Here is a 19,912-nt window from a genome sequence, read left to right as displayed (position 1 = left end):
CTTCTAGGGGCCCATTTACTTAGTTCGAGTGACGGAATAGAAGAAAAAAAACTTTGAATTTCGAATGTTTTTTTGTGGCTACTTCGACCATCAAATGGGCTACTTCGACCTTCGACTTTGACTTCGAATCGAACTAAAAATCGTTTGACTATTCGACCATTCGATAGTCGAAGTACTGTCTCTTTAAGAAAAAACTTCGACCCCCTAGTTTGCCACCTAAAAGCTACCGAAGTCAATGTTAGCCTATGGGGAAGGTCCCCATAGGCTTAGCAATCTTTTTCGAACGATTCAAAGGATTTGTTCGATCTAACGAATAGCGCTAAATCCTTCGACTTCGATATTCGAAGTCGAAGGATTTAACTTCGACAGTCGAATATCGATGGTTAATTAACCCTCGATATTCGACCTTAAGTAAATTTGCCCCCTAATGTCCTTATATTTTACAAAAGGGGTGCATAATTTCCTATATAATGCACTGAAGATGGACTTTTCATAAAATTCTTTAGCCGTTTTGGTCTGGGGATATATATATATATATATATATATATATATATATATATACAGTATATATATATATATATATATATATATATAATATATATATATATATATATATATATATATATATATATATATATATATATATATATATATATTGATAAGATGGGTGGCACTCCGCTTCTCGACTGCACCCAGTTGCACGGTTAAAGTTTTCATATATTTTCAGAATGAACCAGCAACACAGGTTTTTTTCAATAGAAAAGTGTATTTAGTAAGTTAGTAAAGCATGTTCCAGCCAACGTGACGTTTCGGTCCCCACTGGGACCTTTCTCAAGGCAACCACACCCTAGACATCATGTGATATCTCTATATATCATATATATATCACATGATGTCTAGGGTGTGGTTGCCTTGAGAAAGGTCCCAGTGGGGACCGAAACGTCACGTTGGCTGGAACATGCTTTACTAACTTACTAAATACACTTTTCTATTGAAAAAAACCTGTGTTGCTGGTTCATTCTGAAAATATATACATATATATATATACACAGTATATATATATCTATATATATATATATGAATCCTGGTGTGCTTCAGCCTTTTTTTCTAAATGGACCCAGGTATATATAACTCCTTAAGTGTGTGCTGAAGCCTTCTAAAAACATATAAAAAAAAAAAAAAAAAAAATATATATATATATATATATATATATATATATATATATATATATATATATATATATATATATATATATACATATATATATATATGTTTACATGCTTATGGGATACTAAATATAATATAATTTGCAGTTTCTGATTTAAACAGAATCTTTTCCAGCAAAGTGTTAGCTATAATTTCACTTCCAAGAACTTGTGTATTTTCTTGGGAAGTGGTAGAGGACCCAAAGTAAATTCCAGTGACAGCAGCGATTGCTGATTCAACCTTTTCGGTGTCACCTTTGACGGATGGTTCCCAATGCAATAAGCCACACCACCTCAGCAAGTCTTGCTTTGAAAAGCTGGTACACAAATAGAGGAGATGAAAAAATAATCATCGGAAAAAAAAACTGTATAGGTCCAACCCAAACAGAAGAATTGTATTTCAGATCACTTCTTCACCTCATTATTTATTTTTAGCTGCCATCTCTGCCCCCAATGTGTTTTCCGTATATATTTATTTCTTGATAAATTTAAGAAGTCAAACGGCTGACACAGATGGATAATCTGAGTGTATAGGGCGAGGAGTTATAAATTAACACATTATTCGTTCCTAATGTGAAATACTTGAAGATGCATTTTCTCAGTCCCTTGACATCTAGCCCAGTGAGGGCTCACATTGTACTTTTTTTTCCAAGTGGCATTGATTTGTTAAAGCGCTGAATTAGCATGTCAGCCCAGCTGCCTGTTTCAGGGCTGGGTTATAGAGGCCTATCTTTTTTCCCTTTTTCTCTTCAGTCATCTTACTTCCTGCTGCCGTGGCCACACATTCAGAGCCTTGCGTTCTGCTTACTCCAGCTTATTTCATGTTTCATTATTTTGCAGATTGGGCAGGTAGAAAAAAGTGAGCAATAAATAAAAAAAATTGAGCATGCCTGTTTAAGTTTTAGAACCAACATCCACACCTCCCTACAGGTTTATATAATGTATTTAATATAGCAGTGTACTGCTGTCAGGAATAATATACAGTAGTACCTAATGTTACACTTAGACAGGCATGGGTATTTCCAGTTTAAAAATGTCCATATGGGCAACTATACAAGTCTACACCTTTGGTTCAGATAAGATTGTAAGGTCTGTGGGCCTTATTATTACATTTAAGAAGAAATCATTCCGGGGTGGGGGTGTATTTGCATTTTTATACTTCTCATCTGTGATGAGCTTGCCATGCACCAGCTCATTGCTTTGTGGTTGTGGTTCCTTTATATGAATTCCAAACTGTTTGGTGCTTCTCTAGGGAGTAGCAAAATTAACTTTTATTTAGTTCTGCATATTTGTTTCATACATGGCACATAGATGTGTAAAATAAGGCTTGATCTCTTTACTTCTATTGATTTAATATAACATTTCGACACACAATTGCTATTGCTGTTTTTGTACATCTTGGGGCACATTTACTATGGGTTGAATATCGAGGGTTCATTAACCCTCGATATTCGACCATCGAAGTTAAATCCTTTGACTTCGAATATCAGAGTCTAAGGATTTACCGAAATTTGTTTGATCGAACGTTCGAAGGAAAAATTGTTCGATCGAACTATTAAATCTTTTGAATCGAACGATTCGAAGGATTTTAATCCATCGATCAAACTATTTTCCTTTGATCAGAAATTGCCTAGAAAGCCTATGGGGACCTTCCCCATAGGCTAACATTGGTGCTCGGTAGGTTTTAGGTGGCGAAGTAGGTGGTCGAAGTTTTTTTTAAAGAGACAGTACTTCGACTATCGAATGGTCGAATAGTTGAACGATTTTTAGTTCGAATCGTTTGATTCGAAGTCGTAGTCGAAGGTTGAAGTAGCCAATTCGTTGGTCGAAGTAGCCAAAAAAATACTTTGAAATTCAAAGTATTTTTCATTCTAATCCTTTACTCGAGCTAGTAAAGTAAATGTGCCCCTTATATTATAAAATGCATCACTGGATAAGGACTCAATTGATTTTCAACATTTCTGCACCTAGAACAACACCAACACAACTTTTGAAACAACACCAGGGGGGTTGAAGTATGTTATAATGAAGTTCTAGTATTCAGCACAAGATGACAACTGCTAGAATAGGGCTGAGTACTAAAATACTTTGGGCTTACTCATAACCCCTATTGTATGGATACGCAGATTGATTAAGGCAAATCCTGGTGTTTTTCAAAAATACTCTAATGCTACTTTATAAGATAAGATAAGCTGCCAATCAGCACCTACAAAATAATTTATTGTTTGGAAACAAATGTGCTATTTTGCATTTGATAGGTTTTTAATTAGTGATCAGTGAAACTTCCCCATTTTGCCTTGTTGAAAAATTTCCAATATTTCAGCAAATGCATTGTAATTATTTGGTGTTTTTCCCTTGCATTTTTCTTGTGTCAAATGCATTGGAGTCAGTGGTTATTTTTTTACTGTGTATTTCCCAGTGATAAAAAGGCACTGCGAAATTCCGAAAATGTGTTTTATTTCCAGTGAATCACAATGCATGGCAAAATTCTAGCCACCTGTAAAAACGTAAAATCTGTATCAGGCAAAAAAATTGCCCATCCCTACTTTTATTATATAGTTCTATAGAGATAAATCAATAACTTTCAACCGCTGTTTTTATGTTCCTGTGTAAAAACTATAGCTATTTTACACAGCTTATCTGTTATCTGATATGTAAGCATGTACTGTATTGCTCTATTTGAACTTGAATAGCTGCCCCCATAACCAGACAACAGCTTAAAGGAATTGTTCAGTGTAAAAATAAAAACTGGGTAAATAGATAGGCTGTGCAAAATAAAAAATGTTTCTAATATAGTTAGTTAGCCAAAAATGTAATGTATAAAGGCTGGAGTGATTTGACGTATAACATGTCAGTCAGTACACTACTTCCTGCTTTTCAGCTCTCTTGGTTTACACTGACTGGTTACCCTGGCTACCAGACAGTAACCACTCTGTGCACTCCAGCCTTTATATATTACATTTTTGGCTAACTAACTATATTAGAAACATTTTTTATTTTGCACAGCCTATCCATTTACCCAGTTTTTATTTTCACACTGAACTGTTCCTTTAAGCTGGCCACAGACACAAAGATCCGATCATACGAATCAACGTACGATCGGACTTCCCCATCTCCCGACCTGTCACTAACCATTCCGATCAAATAAAGTAGTAAAAGAACAGATCAGCCGATGTTCTGCCCCTGACAGCAATCATACGATATCTATGTTCAACCAAAGTTAGTGACAGTCTCCCTCTGAAAATCGTATGATCGGCAATACACGCAGAGATATTACCTGCAGCCGACAGAAATCTTTTAACCTGTCCGATTGACCAAACGGCCGATCTCCGCTAGACGAAAAATGTCAGGACTCTCCAGACATGGTCCGAAAATCATACGAATCCTAGATTCGTACGATCAGATCTTTGTGTCTATGGCCAGCTTTATTTATGAAAACTTTATTTGAGACTCTAAAGCGAACATGCACTTTAGCCTGACAGTATAGAACAGTGGTCCCCAACCAGTAGCTCGTGAGTAACATGTTGCTCTCCAACCCCTTGGATGTTGCTCCCAGTGGCCTCAAAGCAGATGATAATTTTTTAATTCCAGGCTTGGAGGCAAGTTTTGGTTTCAGAAAAACCAGGTTCACTGCCAAACAGAGTCTCAATGTAGTTTGACAATCCACATAGGGGCTACCAAATGGGCAATTACAGCCCTTGGCACCCCAAGAACATTTTTCATGCTAGTGTTGCTCCCCAACTCCTTTTACTTCTGAATGTTGCTCACGGCTTCAAAAGGTTGGGGATCCCTGGTCTAGAATAATAGTATAACATATTTAGATACATAGTACAGTGTGTCCTTTTAAATTAATTTCCTTTATATTTAGATGTATTGTTAATTTTAGCAAATTTTGAAAGACAAGTATCTATTGTACTGCCACCGGAATTTATGACTGTTGACTACCTAAGGCTAAGGCCACACTAGGCGATAGCGCCGCGATTTGACTCGCGGCGACTTTTCGCCGCGACTTTTAAGCCGCAATCGCTGGGGAAACTTTTGCGCTGGCGTCTATGGGGAATCGCGAAAAATCGCCATCGTAAAAACACACGCGGCGATCTTTTCTCTACTGTCGCTCGAAATTGCCTCGCTAGGCGATTTCGAGCGACAATAGAAAAAAGATCGCCGCGTGTGTTTTTACGCTGGCAATTTTTCGCGATTCCCCATAGACGCCAGCGCAAAAGTTTCCCCATCGATTGCGGTTTAAAAGTCGCGGCGAAAAGTCGCCGCGAGTCAAATCGCGGCGCTATCACCTAGTGTGGCCTTAGCCTAAGACTACAAACCTACAAGTGAACACGAACATGTATATAAAGTGATTTCTTTTATCTTCGCGCTATTAATCCCGTCAGCTGTAAAAGCACATTGTAAACCTTTGCAGCCTATTTGAAATTTGGCATTCCCCTAAGAAACATATATTGATGTTACAGCAATGTAATAACATTTTTTCAACCATTTTTAATACTTGTTTAAAAAAAAAATTTCTCTGATGCAGACAACAAAAATTAAAATACAATGCAATATATGCCAGTGATTGATCTGGAGAGTAGGTTATGACAACTGTATTTCTGGGATATTAAAAGTTGATTTTTTTAGTGATTGTTGATGATACCCTAATTTCTAAAATGGAAATGTTGTATATAGAATAACAGCTTATGATTTTCACAAATGTATAAGTAAGTACACTGGTGTCTAAAGTTTAAAGGGAACAAATACCCCCTTTTGACATAAAGTCATTCAATATATATATATATATTTACTTATACTTTATTTAAAGTCAGATTCTGGGACTAAAAGTTACTGTTCTTTCGCGTTGCTCACAATGTTTCCTCCAGTTTATAAGCCATATTAAAGGGGTCCTTCACCCCTAAATTAACTTTTAGTATGATGTAGAGAGTGATATTCTGAGACAATTTTGCAATTGGTTTTCATTTTTTATTATTTGTGATTTTTGAGTTATTTAATTCAGCAGCTCTCCAGATTGCAGTTTCAGCCATCTGGTTGCTAGACAGTGACATAACTAGAGGGGGGCAGGCCCTGGCGCGGGACCCGGAACCGCCCGGGAATCGTGGCGCGTGAGCTGCCGGGGGGGCCCTGAGGGGGTGCGGGCCCTGGCCCAATTGCACCTTCTGCTCCCCCGGTAGTTACGCTACTGTTGCTAGAGTGCAAGTTACCCAAGCAACCATGCACTGATTTGAACTAGAGAGTGAAATATGAATAGGAGAGGCATGAATAGAAAAATGAGTAATAAAAAGTAGCAATAACAATAAATCTGTAGCCTTGCAGAGCATTTGTTTTTAAATGGGGTTAGTGACCCCCACTGTTAAGCTGGAAAGAGTCAGAAGAAGAAGTCAAATAATTAAAAAACTATCACAAATAAACCTTGAATACCAAAAGTTGCTTACAATAGGTTCTATAACATGTTAAAAGTTAACTTAAAGGTCAACCACCCCTTTAAAGTTACTTCTTGCACTCAATAGTAGTAGTTTCCAAAATGTCTGACTGTCCCTTTAGCGGGACCTGATAAGGGATATTCAGCCTAGGGTGATATTTTGGAGAGAATGCATATTTGCTCTCCTACAGTAGATCAGTCTGATTTGGAATCATGTATGCATACCTTGAATTTGCTGGAATTGGGAGGACTTTCGAAGTGGAAAATACTTCGAAATTTGAACATCGAATAGAATCCTCCGACATTCGAATTCGAAGTCGTACTCCGATCGTACTCGTACTCCGATCGTACTTTGAATCGTACTATTCGAAAGATTTTATCGTACGATTGTACGATTTTCCTTCGATAATAAAAACGTAGAAAATTGCTCTGGAAGGTCCCCATAGTCTAACATAGCACTTAAGCAGGTTTAAGTTGGCGAAGTATTGAAGTCAAAGTTTTTTTAAAGACACAGTAGTCTAACGATTTTTTCGAATTAAATTCAAAGTCGTAGTATCCTATTCGATGGTTGAAGTGTTCAAAAAATTACTTTGAAATTCGAACTTTTTGTACTTCGAAAATTCACTCGAACCGTAGTAAATCTGCCCCTAGGTTTACTAAAGAATCTTTAAACTATTATACTTAATAATTTAAACTATTAAACTACAATAGCATTGTTTGTCTCCAACATCATAGCTGGGATCGAGGACAAGGTACAGTTTTATTATTACAGAGAAAAAATTTAATTTTGAATTCAAGATTAATATTAATTAATTATATGATTAATATTGAGAGGATTGGAGGATGGCAACCCTGCTGTGCAACTCTGCAGTGCGGAGGATGGGGGTGCAGGGACTTTTCAGGGCAGGTACCAATGTAGTTTTGGGTGGGGGAAGGTAATTGGTTAAAATTTTGTTCTTTTTTGGCAGTCAAAGCAAATGCCTGATTTTTGCTTAAAAAAAAGGAACAGCATTAAATATATTTTGCAGTGACAAATGTAACGTGTCAGTACACAGATTTTCAAGTACACTTTGTACAACTTATTTTGAAAAGCAAAAAAAAAAAACATTGCTACCAAAACATGGTTAGTACCCTAAACCAGTAGCAGTGCCAGCAGTGCAAAAATTCAGAAAGCCAGCACAGCTGCACAATTCACAAACGCATGCACGTGGGTCTATTCATGTTTGCATCAGTTTATACCGGGACATGAAGCAGCCTTCACTAAGCTGCAAAGACTTTGTTTCCAGCCAGACTGATATATTGCAGTACTCAGAAGCAATGTCCCTGTTAACCCGCTCATTACCAGCCGGCTATTCAAATGAATTCTGCCTTTCCCCTTCATGAAACATACACTGTACACTGACTTTGCAATAACCACATAATGCTTGGATATGTACATTTGATTTCATTTGGGGATACATACCCACATAGGTTATTTATCTATTACTTAGATTTTTCTATATAATCTTCACATTCTATACTATTTTTGACAGTGAAATTCACCCCTTTTCAAGAGGAATGCTCAGGGGTTGCTGGGTGTTATACATAACACAAACTTGTACTAGATACATTCCACAAACACACATAGTATACATTACTAACAAAACAAATTAATAATAAAATAACACGCAAAACGTTTAATTTGTTGTGCTTTGAAACTATTAGCGTTTGTTTTATAAGGATTAAAGTAAAGCACTATCCATTCCTTCAAGTAAAGCATTGCCCATTCCTTCATAATGTTGGTCTGCTTGCTTCTTATAAGTGTGCACTTGGATCCTATATTATTATTAGATTATTTTTGTTTATAATGCTGTAACATATTCCTCATCACTGTACTATAGCAGTGCGTATGCATCAATATGACATACAATGCTGTTTGATACGGGAGGTAAGAGGATCTGGCTAGAGCTTACAATCTAAAAAGTATAACCAACATACTGTATAACCATATTCCCTCCTTTAGATTTGCACGATGTAGCACTATGAATATCAGTTTTAATTATACAAGCTGGAATAGCAATAGTGGGGGGGGGGATCAGTTTCCAGGTGTTGCTACAATTCCCAGCCCTCAGTCTCACAGTGGGATTTGGGAGTTGTAGCTAAATAACATCTAAATGAATACAGGGTGGCATTCTCTTTTCAAAAGTTAAAAAGTGGGGGAAAATGTCTGTGTAGATCTTTGGCAATGCGAACAGGACAATCTGACTGCCCTTAGGAATCCTTGTCAGCTGAGCAGAAAATGACTTTAATCCTTGTTTTCCCTTGCCTGCCCCTGTGGACTGCTGCTGCTGTGAGTAAGCACTGAAGGGACGCATGCAGTCACAAGCCTGTCACAATGCTAAGAGCAGATCAGAGGTTGATGAGGAGAGCAAGACTTTTCTCAACAAAACTTTTCTGAAGCTGATCTCACCCCCCCACACACACCTTTTGATTCCTTTTGCATGCTGGTAATTTCTACTTTGTTTCCCTACCCTGTATAAACTATAACTTGTACTTGCTCAACCACAGTGCAGACAGGACTGAACATCAGGGGGAAGCAGGACACATTCTTTCCAGGTTAAGCTAAGGAGAAGGATATTGGGTTAAGATGGAGTTCCTCTGGTTAGGATGACGTTTTAATGCCACTGGAATCTCATATACTATACATATATATACTTGGTGGAGGAGGGGAGAGCACAAAAGTGAAGGGAGGGTTTAAGGGTAGTGAGGAGGGAGGGGGAGATGAGACACTCAGGAACTATGAAAGCAACACTTCCCTTGGAAAAAATGACCATTCAGTGTGAGTCTGATCTGCTGTGACAGTCACTTACGAGCATTTTTCTTTTCATGTTTTTTTTTTTTTTTGCTCATTTCCACTCTGGCTGGTTAGTCTCAGCCCCGGACAATTAACAGCTGAAGAAAATATGACAGGACACACGCAAAAGAGGTTGGGAGATAGAAGGGAAGGAATGCACCAGAGCGGAGACACAACTGACTTTGCCTTCTTGTAGAAACTGCCAGATATTTTTCCCCCTGGGTGTCCCTCTCCCACCTCTAATGTATTTATTATTATTTTTTTTTTTTGAGCACTGTGTGTTGAAGGCCAGAAGTGAGATCTGACAGAGAGCCCAGAGCAGCTCATGGTACTGTATGTTACCATTACTACTCCCTTCATTCCTTCTTGCTTTTCTAGGTTGTGGGAGGCGGGGAATGTCATTAAGAGGGATGGTGCACTTTAGGGTGCTGTATCTGTGTTATCTGTTTAACCCCATCACTTCTAGAGTTGTTACTAATGCTAAAGAAAGGAAGAGTTAATTTCTTTACGCTGATAGACTCCAAGCATGCTTAGAAGAATAGTTCTAATTGAGTTTTTCAGATTTGGAGTTTGTGCTGGAAATCTCTACCAGCACTGGCAGGGTTAATCATAGGGATGCCACTTTATACAAATTGTTGCCCTGGTAGCTTGACAGCAGTTGTAGTAGTGTAACACTGCATAAGTATATGGAAAGTTACCCACGCACTATTTGTACCACATACCCAAAAAATCTACTACTTATTTGCTGTCCAACTGTTGCTAAACTCCAAAGTTAAGGTTGGCATCAGACTCTTTTAAGCATATGTTCAAATACCAAGGGGCAGAAAAAAGTACAGATGTTTAAAACATTGCCCATGTAGCTGCTGTAATGCTTTAATTCTCTGCAACTTCCGAAGTCTGATCATGCAGGGAATATCAGATGATGGGAGTAATAGTTCTACAGAAGCATGCCAACAAATCAGGACTACCCCTGGTCTTAGTAGCTTAAATTCAGTACTGTGGAGTGACTGCATACAAAGTACCTGCCTTACGTTTCCTTTAGTTTACTATAGCATTTTTGGTTATTACACATATTTAAAAGATCTGACAATTCTAAATTAGCAGCCCATGGTAGGGCAAGCTGATAAATGGATATGGCAAATGGCTGCAATTAAGAAAAGACTGCAACCTTAATCACTGTGATAAAAACTTGATTGATTTAGATAATATTAAGACATCTGTGCACAATGTGAAACTGTGGCAGGCAACGTGATCTTGTAAGTGAGCAAGCCATGTACAGTGAATACACCCATGCACATATATCAGTGGCTTCTGTAACTCTCTTATTTCTTACACGTGCTTTTAGGAGCTGGTGTAGTGTATATATTATATATATGCACACTATATATATATATATATATATATATATATATATATATATATATATATATATATATAGATAGATATACACAGATAGATAGATAGATAGATAGATAGATAGATAGATAGATAGATAGATAGATAGATAGATAGATGAACAGCACAAGGGTAAACATTAAAGGAAAACTATACCCCCCAAACAATGCAGGTCTCTATAAAAAGATATTGCATAAAACAGCTCATATTTAAAACCCTGCTTCATGTAAATAAACCATTTTCATAATAATATACTTTTCTAGTAGTATGTGCCATTGGATAATCATAAATAGAAAATTGCCATTTTAAAAAATAAGGGCCGCCCCATGGGATCGTAGGATTCACTGTACTCACAAACATACCAATAAACCATACATGTTAGGTCACATGAGCCAATTAACAGACAGAGTTGTGTCTTTTGCTTCCACACTTCTTCCTGTTACAGTTAGAGTTGAAGTATTTCTGGTCAGGTGATCTCTGAGACAGCACATAGACCATCACGAAATGGTGGCTCAAGGCAAGAGATGTAAAAGGGCAATATTTACTTAAATATATATTCCAGTTTGGTAAGATTCTTTAACATGCCACTTAATATGATATGAACTATCTGCTGCTTAAGTGTTCATTTTGGGGGTATAGTTTTCCTTTAATATTTACAGTAAGTACTTGTCGCCTGTTTATAGGTGATGATGATTTATGGTATTTTTGCTGGCTCTTGAAAAACAGTGGATTCTCTTTTATGTGTCAGGAGGTGGTTACATGCGATTTTTACACATTAACCAAAACAGTTCTCAGACTTCACCTTTCTTCTTTGAACAAAAATAAATGAAAGATACTTCAGGGCTACTTAAAGGGATCCTGTCATCAGAAAACATGTTTTTTTCAAAACGCATCAGTTAATAGTGCTACTCCAGCAGAATTCTGCACTGAAATCCATTTCTCAAAAGAGCAAACAGATTTTTTTATATTCAATTTTGAAATCTGACATGGGGCTAGACATTTTGTCAATTTCCCAGCTGCCCCTGGTCATGTGACTTGTGCCTGCACTTTAGGAGAGAAATGCTTTCTGGCAGGCTGCTGTTTTTCCTTCTCAATGTAACTGAATGTGTCTCAGTGGGACATGGGTTTTTACTATTGAGTGTTGTTCTTAGATCTACCAGGCAGCTGTTATCTTGTGTTAGGGAGCTGCTATCTGGTTACCTTCCCATTGTTCTGTTGTTAGGCTGCTGGGGGGAAAAAGGGAGGGGGGAGATATCACTCTAACTTGCAGTACAGCAGTAAAGAGTGATTGAAGTTTATCAGAGCACAAGTCATATGACTTGGGGCAGCTGGGAAATTGACAATATGTCTAGCCCCATGTCAGATTTCAAAATTGAATATAAAAAAATATGTTTGCTCTTTTGAGAAATGGATTTCAATGCAGAATTATGCTGGAGCAGCACTATTAACTGATTCATTTTGAAAAAAAAATTTTTTCCCATGACAGTATCCCTTTAAGTTATACTTTTAGCCAATGCATACTCTCTATTAAGCATCCATTTCCAGCTCAGCAGATTGCGTTTACAGACCATTTTGACCTTTAGTGAAAAATGATGATATGACGCTCAATACAATAATTAGTAGACTACACCCTGACATTTTTTGGATGGGCTATATAAAGGTATCCAGGTGCACTGCCTTCTGTTTCTCCTGAGATAGATGGCTTCTTGGAGGTTATCTGTCACATGGGCCATTTTTTGGATTGCAGACATAGAATAAGGCATATAGAATAATTTGTTAGTCCAAATATCAACAGATTTAATTCTATAGGTTGAATGTAGTTACACACCCAATAAAAATGGAACTGATATTTAAATCTGATCTGTACTAGGTGAATGTTTTGGCATCTGTCACACTGCATGCTGTGTTTTCATTCCAAGTGAAAATATCTGATAGACTTTTGTTGCTCATTGAAATACATTGACTGTCCTGATATACAGTAGATTCAGAGAACAAAAAACAACTGACTTTTATTTGATTAAATTTTAGATTACAGCATGGAAGATCAGATTCTCATTCCACAAATTCTCCTGTGGTTGTATGACAAGATATTGTGGGGAAATCCTATCCCTTAATGGTTTAGTGAAAGGTAGTTACCTTGTAACGGAATAGCTTGTCATTGTGCAGCAAATTTCTGACAGTGATCTTTTGCCCTGTAACCCAGCAACACCTCTGGATGACCAAAAGCATTTCATAATTGTATGGAGGGTCAGTGTGAGTGTATGTACGGACACTGGATTTCATTTGGAGTGGTTGAACTTCATGGACTTTGGTCTTTTTTCAGCCCACCTTAATTATGTAACTATGTAATAGGGGTTATGAAGTCATTGCTATGATTGATCTGATTCTCAAATTATTATTATATACAATCTGTTCAGTTGAGCCATTGCTCATTGACATTTTTTATTTTAGAGTACACTGCTAAATGCAAGGCCCAACATTGGTACAAGAAATATAGCTACCAGCCTTATAGGGATGTCACACTGCTCCAGTTAAAGGAACGTTATACTATATAAACATACGACAGACCTTGAGATTTATTGCTTTTAATTAGATTGAAGGATGTTCCTTTAATGAACCCTTTCTTTCTCTTTTCTACCAGGGTGGCTAATTAATTACTGTTAGTCTAAAACCTGTTGCCTCTCTCTCTCTCTCTCTCTCTCTATGTATTTTCAACATATGAGAATATTGTGTACTGTTGCACTGCACCGGTAAAATTGGTGTGTTTACTTCAGAAACTCAACTATAGTTTATATAAACACTCTGCAGTGTAGCCGTGGCTGCAACAATTTAAAGCTGAAAAAGCACAGGCTAGACAGCAAATAACAGATAATCTCTGTAGTATACAATGGGATTCCTCAGAATGTATCTATTATCAACTGTTATACTGTGCTTAAATAGCTGCCCCCATAGATAGACAAAAGCTTGTATATATAAACTATAGTTGTGATTCTGAAGCAAACTCACCAGTCTTACCAGTGCAGGGCACCAGTACATTGTATTGTCATTCCTTTTAGACACTTGGGGGCAAATTTACTTATGTTCGAATATCGAGGGTTAATTAACCCTCGATATTCGACTGCCGAATTGAAATCCTTCGACTTCGAATATCGAAGTCGAAGGATTTAGTGCTATTCCTACGATCGAACGATCGAAGGAATAACCGTTTGATCGAACAATTCGAATGATTTAAATCCATCGATCAAAGGATTTTCCTTCGATCAGAATAATGTTAGGAAGCCTATGGGGACCTTCCCCATAGGCTAACATTGGCCTCGGTAGATTTTAGGTGGCGAACTAGGGGGTCGAAGTATTTTTTAAAGAGACAGTACTTCGACTATCGTTAGCTACACAAGGATAATATATTATTGTACTTCTAAACATGGAAGACTGATCTGTCAGACCATTCAGCACATGCTGGGCTACAGGAGCTGTGAAACCTTCTAAAATACCTACAGGAAAATTATATTCTCTTTATGCAACAAAATAAAGTGTCACCCATATGAAGCAAGTACATCCAGATGGCCCTTGTGTTCAAACATTGTTGTAAGTGAGTTCCCCTGGAAAATGTCATTTTTTTTTATCTAGAAAGGCCAGTGTTTGTTAGCCACGTTATGTGTTCTTGCTCTGCAGAATAATTCTGACAACTGAAAATTTCATATTGCAATGGTTGTAACTGCATACTAAATTGTATAGTTAAGTCTATATTTTTATTTATGAATCTTGCAGTAATAAGCAGCATAATGAACTATATTGTTAAAGAGGAAGCAACCAAAAGTGTTACTGCCATAGGAACCCACATGTTGGTTGGGAGTAGCGGAAAGCCTGACTGATTTTTTTGATGCATGCCAATATGCATGCCAATATCAAATGTGACCCCTTGCCCTGCATGCTCACTCACACACTCCATAGCCTCTATAGTGAGAACTGAAAGTGCTTCTTTCAAAATTAAGTAAAATGGCCTGTCTGCCAAATGATGACTAATTTATTTATAACTATAAAAGAAGATGGTTTTGTCTGATGAATATAACAGTCTGATTAGTGCCCTGTTTATGATGGTTTGCTTTTCCCCACAGTTATATTGACAGGGTTTATGGAAGCTGTAAACTGAATGAGCTATCAGCTTGAGCAGCAGAATCTTGATTTACGGGCAGATATAACGGAACACAACTCTAAAATGTTCATTAACATCATCACAGATTTCAAAGGACAAACCCGTTCTATCTGCCTAAGTGTTGGATTGAGTACAGAAGTGGAGATATAATTGAGCTGAGATAATTTACCATCCATAGATCACTTGTGCAACAAACATTTCCAGCAGTATTAACCCCTTTGCCTGAAGAGTTAAGCTGGTCATAGACGCAAAGATCTGATCGTATGAATCGAGGATCGAGGCGATCAGTCGTTTGGTCGATCAGACAGGTTAAAAGATTTCTGTCGGCTGCGGATAATATCTCTGCATGTATTGCTGATTGTACGATTTTCAGAGGGAGACTGTCACTAGCTTTGGTGGGACATAACTTTCATATGATCACTGTCAGGGGCAGAACATCGGCTGATCTTTTCTTTTGTACTTTATTTGATCGGAATGTTTAGTGGCAGGTCGGGAGATGGGAAAGTCCGACCGTATGATGATTCGTACGATCGGATCTTTTCGTCTATGGCCAGCTTTAACGGGTGGCATTGTCTATAATCCAGTCTTGGAATGTGTGACTTGCCTACGATTGCTTCCTGGCACAGAAAAATACTTGTTATGAGCCTTTGCAATGTATTTTAGTATTATGGTACATTATTTGGATATACCTGAGGCAAAATATTAATAGCTTCTTTTTAAACTTCATTTCATGTTCTTCTCTGTAAATGTTCTGGTTGTACCCAAAGTTAATTCCAAGTCTTTCGTTCACTTTAACATCAGATATATGGTTAATAATTGGTCTAACTTTGGGTGTAGAGAATCTGAAATCAATGTAAGAGCCAACTGAGCCTATGATTGTTTATGACATGAAACGCGTCAGGCTGTGGACACAATAAACTCTTTTGACTTTGAACTATTGCCTGGTGGAAGTTTGCCTTCATTGAGTGCCTGCTCCATATTGGTTTGTCGGTTTGTCCGCCCCCTGTGCTGAGGGCTCAGGGCGGTGCACCTGGGCTACTTCCCCTGTGTGGTGAGTAACCATTATACTGCTTGGAGACCCCAATACCACCGATGTATTTTTGAAATATTAAACAAACAACTATTTCTTAATGACCTTAATGTAATAAATATCTGAATGAAAATCATGAGGGTAATTTAGTCATGTTGTTTGTTGACAGTGACATGAGATCTACTGATCACCAGCTAAAGGTCTACTGGTAGATCCAATTCTACCTCTTTGATACCCTGCCTAAGGGATTACAAATTATAGGAGCAAGCAAAGGGAAGCTAACACTTTCCACAGCACAGTTAAAGTATGTACATAGTGGTAGTTATAGTTATCAGTGAGATTTTGGCCACTATTTTCCCTCCAGAGCAAGCCCCCTTATCCTACTTTTTATTCTGTTATCCTTATTAAAGGGGGCAGAACAATATAATTGTTGCCTCACAGAGCAATAGTTTTTGGTTGCTGGGGTCAGTGACCCCCTATTAAAAGCTGTAAATAGGGGTCGGAAAAGGAAAACAAATAATTCTTGAACTGTAACTTATAAAAACTGAAGATCAAGTTATTACAACCCTTTATTGTAAGACATATGTAAGACATGTGTTTGTTGGCTGCATAACTTGCTAGCGCATTGTAATTAAATGGTAATGATAATGATTGTTATACAGAGATATTGCATAAGCCCATAGTATGAAGATTGTGGCAAACAGCACTGACTTGTTCAAAGTACCAAACATGTTGTTTTTTATGTAGAATGTGTGTGAGCTTATATATATTATTTGATTAAATAGGTAGTTATATGATTAGTTGTACAAAAAATTATTTGTCATGTAACATAAAAACTGAATTGCAATTCAATTCCCTTAGAGGGGTATACAAATATTGTGTAACATATACCATAGGACATTAACTTACTGTATATAGTTTACTAATGTGATTTAAAACAAATGTTATAAACATTCCAGTGAATGGTAAATATGGCAATACATCCTTGGAAAGCATAACAACCACAACATAAAGTTAGGAAATCAATGTGTAAAACTGAAATGGTTCTCTGTAATTTTAGTATGCAAAACTGCATATTAAAAGACACTGCTGGCTGATAATAGGAGGTTTCCATGACCTGTTTCTGCTGAATATATACAAAACAAATGGTAGATAGCATTTTTCAGCCTCCTTTGATTCCTCTGAGATTTAAGGCTGTGATCTAAACCCCGAGATCTCTTAAGGGGACACTATAAAGGCACTTTTTGTTCATTTCTGCAGCTTTAACACATTTCCTTGTATACTTTTACCATACTAATGTCATCCATGTGCTATCACTTTGTTATTGCTAGATCTCTCATACAATTTCTAGTAGTCAGCAGTGAAGAAGGATAACCCCTAACTCCAATTAGTACTGCAGGTTCCACTGGAGAATGGCTGTAGAAATATGGCTAGATGAAATTGTGGGCAAAAGGGGGTAATTTTATCTAACATATGTCAAATAGCTAACCAGAACCAGTGTATATGAATAAGCCCCATAGTGACAAATTTGTATGCTTTAAATAGGTACTATATACAACTGAGAGTGATATATGGATATAATAGCATATTTTCCACCTTTCATCAGCTCATCTTTGTTATTATCCTGCAGCTACAGCACAAATCTAAAGCTCGCTGTTGGATATTTCTATTCTGGCATGCTTGATAAATTAGTAACAGCTCACTTTTAAAAATACACAGCCAATAAAAGAAACTCATTACCTGGCAATGCACCAATTAAGACCCGATGAAGAGGCAGTTTTTAATAGGTAAAGTGGCACTTTCTGCCTTTCCAGTTATATACAGCAATTTGCTATGTTTGCCCAACAAGCTTAACATTGAGCTGCTGGAGTGATTGTTTTTTTTTTTTTACTTTCTTGGTGACGGGGGCTTGTATAATGGGGTAGAATGTGATTACAAGCTATTTAAGTGTGTGTGGGTAATTCATGTTGAAAAACAGCTGTTTTGTTTGCTACATCATTAGGGATTATAGTAATGTAAGGAAACAATTCTGCCATGGTTCTGACCATGCAGACATTTGGTTAGATGGAATATAAATGATATAATTGCTAATGATACCCTACACCTCATTTTAATTGATGGGCATCTGTATCTCCAGTGAACTTTTGTGGCAGCTCTGCCTTATGTCAATTCAGATGATTTCCATGTAAATTAACCTTGCTGAGCAATTGAGATCAGATTCTAGTGCAATCATACTACAGCTGAATGGCCAAAATGAGAATTCAAATGACCAAATGTATATGGGTCTATTTATATAGCAGGTGTTAAAGGGATCTGCTTATAAAATAGTGATATAGGCTTCCCAGACAAAGCAGAATTTCCCCTTCATTTGTATATGGAGTATATGATTCGTAATGATAAAATGTGTTAAGGATATTCCTGCTTTTAATTATGAGCTCATTCCTTTAGATTGTGCTTAGGCAGGGAATTTGCTAAAACTAGCACTATTCATTGAAGAACAAAGGCCCAGATGTCAATTAGAACTTGACAAATTATACTGCGCTTGTAGTAGAGGAACCAAGTCATAATTTTTTTTACTAGATTTTCATTTAAAAGTCAATCCTTCTAAACTTAAAACAATGCTTCTTTGTTCGGAAATAAGCAATTTATTAATGGGTATATCTGTGTGTGTGTGTGTCTTCCTGTCTGTCCCTCTTTTTGAGCTGCTATCTATTTACACAAACCTATAATGATTTTATAATTTCATGGTTGTGTGGGATGCTGGCAGCAAGGCAGCCATTACACTGCTGAATGCTATGCCAGGTTAGAAGTTCACTTCATGTGCTGTGCAGGTTTTAACATTCCCCCCCCTCCTTGCAATAGTTATATCGTCGCTTATGGCAGGAAGAAGAAGGACCTATAATTTTAAGAGACCAGAAGCTGTTGGAAAAGGCCACACACGCTAATGGGTACCTTGCCAAAAAAGGCATTTAAAATGGAATGGCGTTAAGAGAATGGAAGGAACCGTTACAGTTGTGGCCTATAACTAAGTGTTAAAGACTGTTAAAGACGGTGTCACTCCCAGACCGTGTTTCTGTTAAGTTGGACGGAAAACACTCTCTCCTCTTTGTTTTTCCCCTCCCTGTCTTCTTGGAACAGTAAGCCAACGACCTTGCACTAAAACACAGATGCTGTGCACTGGATAGAGGTCTCCACAGACTAGTAGCATTGTGTTCAGGGCCACTCTATCTTATTTTAGTGCATACACTGCAGAAAAAAAAGAACTTTAAGCTTTTTCCTTGTCACAATTAAACAATTTTTTACTCCCAATAATCCCATCTAAAACTGCTTGTCTGCCTGCAGATTTTTCCATATTGTACTATACAAAGCAAATATTTCTATAGCAGCTTCCATTTTTATTTAATTGAGAATTACTTCTAATACTTCTTATATGCTCCTGGGAGAAATATGGAAACTTTAACATGACAACGATTTCTGTAATTAGCAGCTATTTTTTATTGGATGGCATTAGTGACAGCAAATTTATTTGATGGCATTTATGGGATTAAATAAAAGTGCAAATTATGGAAAATGTGTTATACCATATTAAACGGATTAAAATGTTAAAGGAAACGCAACATCAAAAAATTCTGATTCTAGTTGTGCTGGTTTCTGTGCTGCCATGTAGTAATTATCTGTATTAATTACTTATCAACCTTATATTGTGACATTTCTATCCTATGTGTACTGTATATTTTGTGTCGTCCCTAAGCTCAGTAAGTGAGATCAGCACAGATCATGTGCAGTGAATCAGCAGAAAAGAAGATGGGGAGCTACTGGGGCATTTTTGGAGACACAGATCTTCCCTGCTAACGGGCTTTGGTTGCCT

The 19,912-nt window shown here is 37.3% G+C and overlaps 1 protein-coding gene across 4 annotated transcripts in view; it reads left to right on the top strand.

Moving 5' to 3' along the window:
- The window catches only part of bnc2.S (basonuclin 2 S homeolog), a 355,235-nt gene that overhangs the window by 201,176 nt on the left and 134,147 nt on the right, over positions 1-19,912 (top strand). The window contains exon 1 of one of the 4 annotated variants that reach the window (XM_018243746.2): positions 7,262-9,794. The exons of the other annotated variants lie outside the window; for them this stretch is intronic. Coding sequence (XP_018099235.1) covers positions 9,792-9,794 — 3 coding nt within the window. The 5' untranslated portion in view covers positions 7,262-9,791. Of the gene's footprint in view, positions 1-7,261; positions 9,795-19,912 lie in introns of those variants that run through there. 4 annotated transcript variants of the gene reach the window in all.

Source organism: Xenopus laevis, chromosome 1S, assembly GCF_017654675.1.
Source record: "Xenopus laevis strain J_2021 chromosome 1S, Xenopus_laevis_v10.1, whole genome shotgun sequence".
Lineage (NCBI taxonomy): Eukaryota > Metazoa > Chordata > Amphibia > Anura > Pipidae > Xenopus > Xenopus laevis.
Note: the sequence above shows the minus strand (reverse complement) of the source record. Positions and strands in the feature narration are given on the sequence as shown.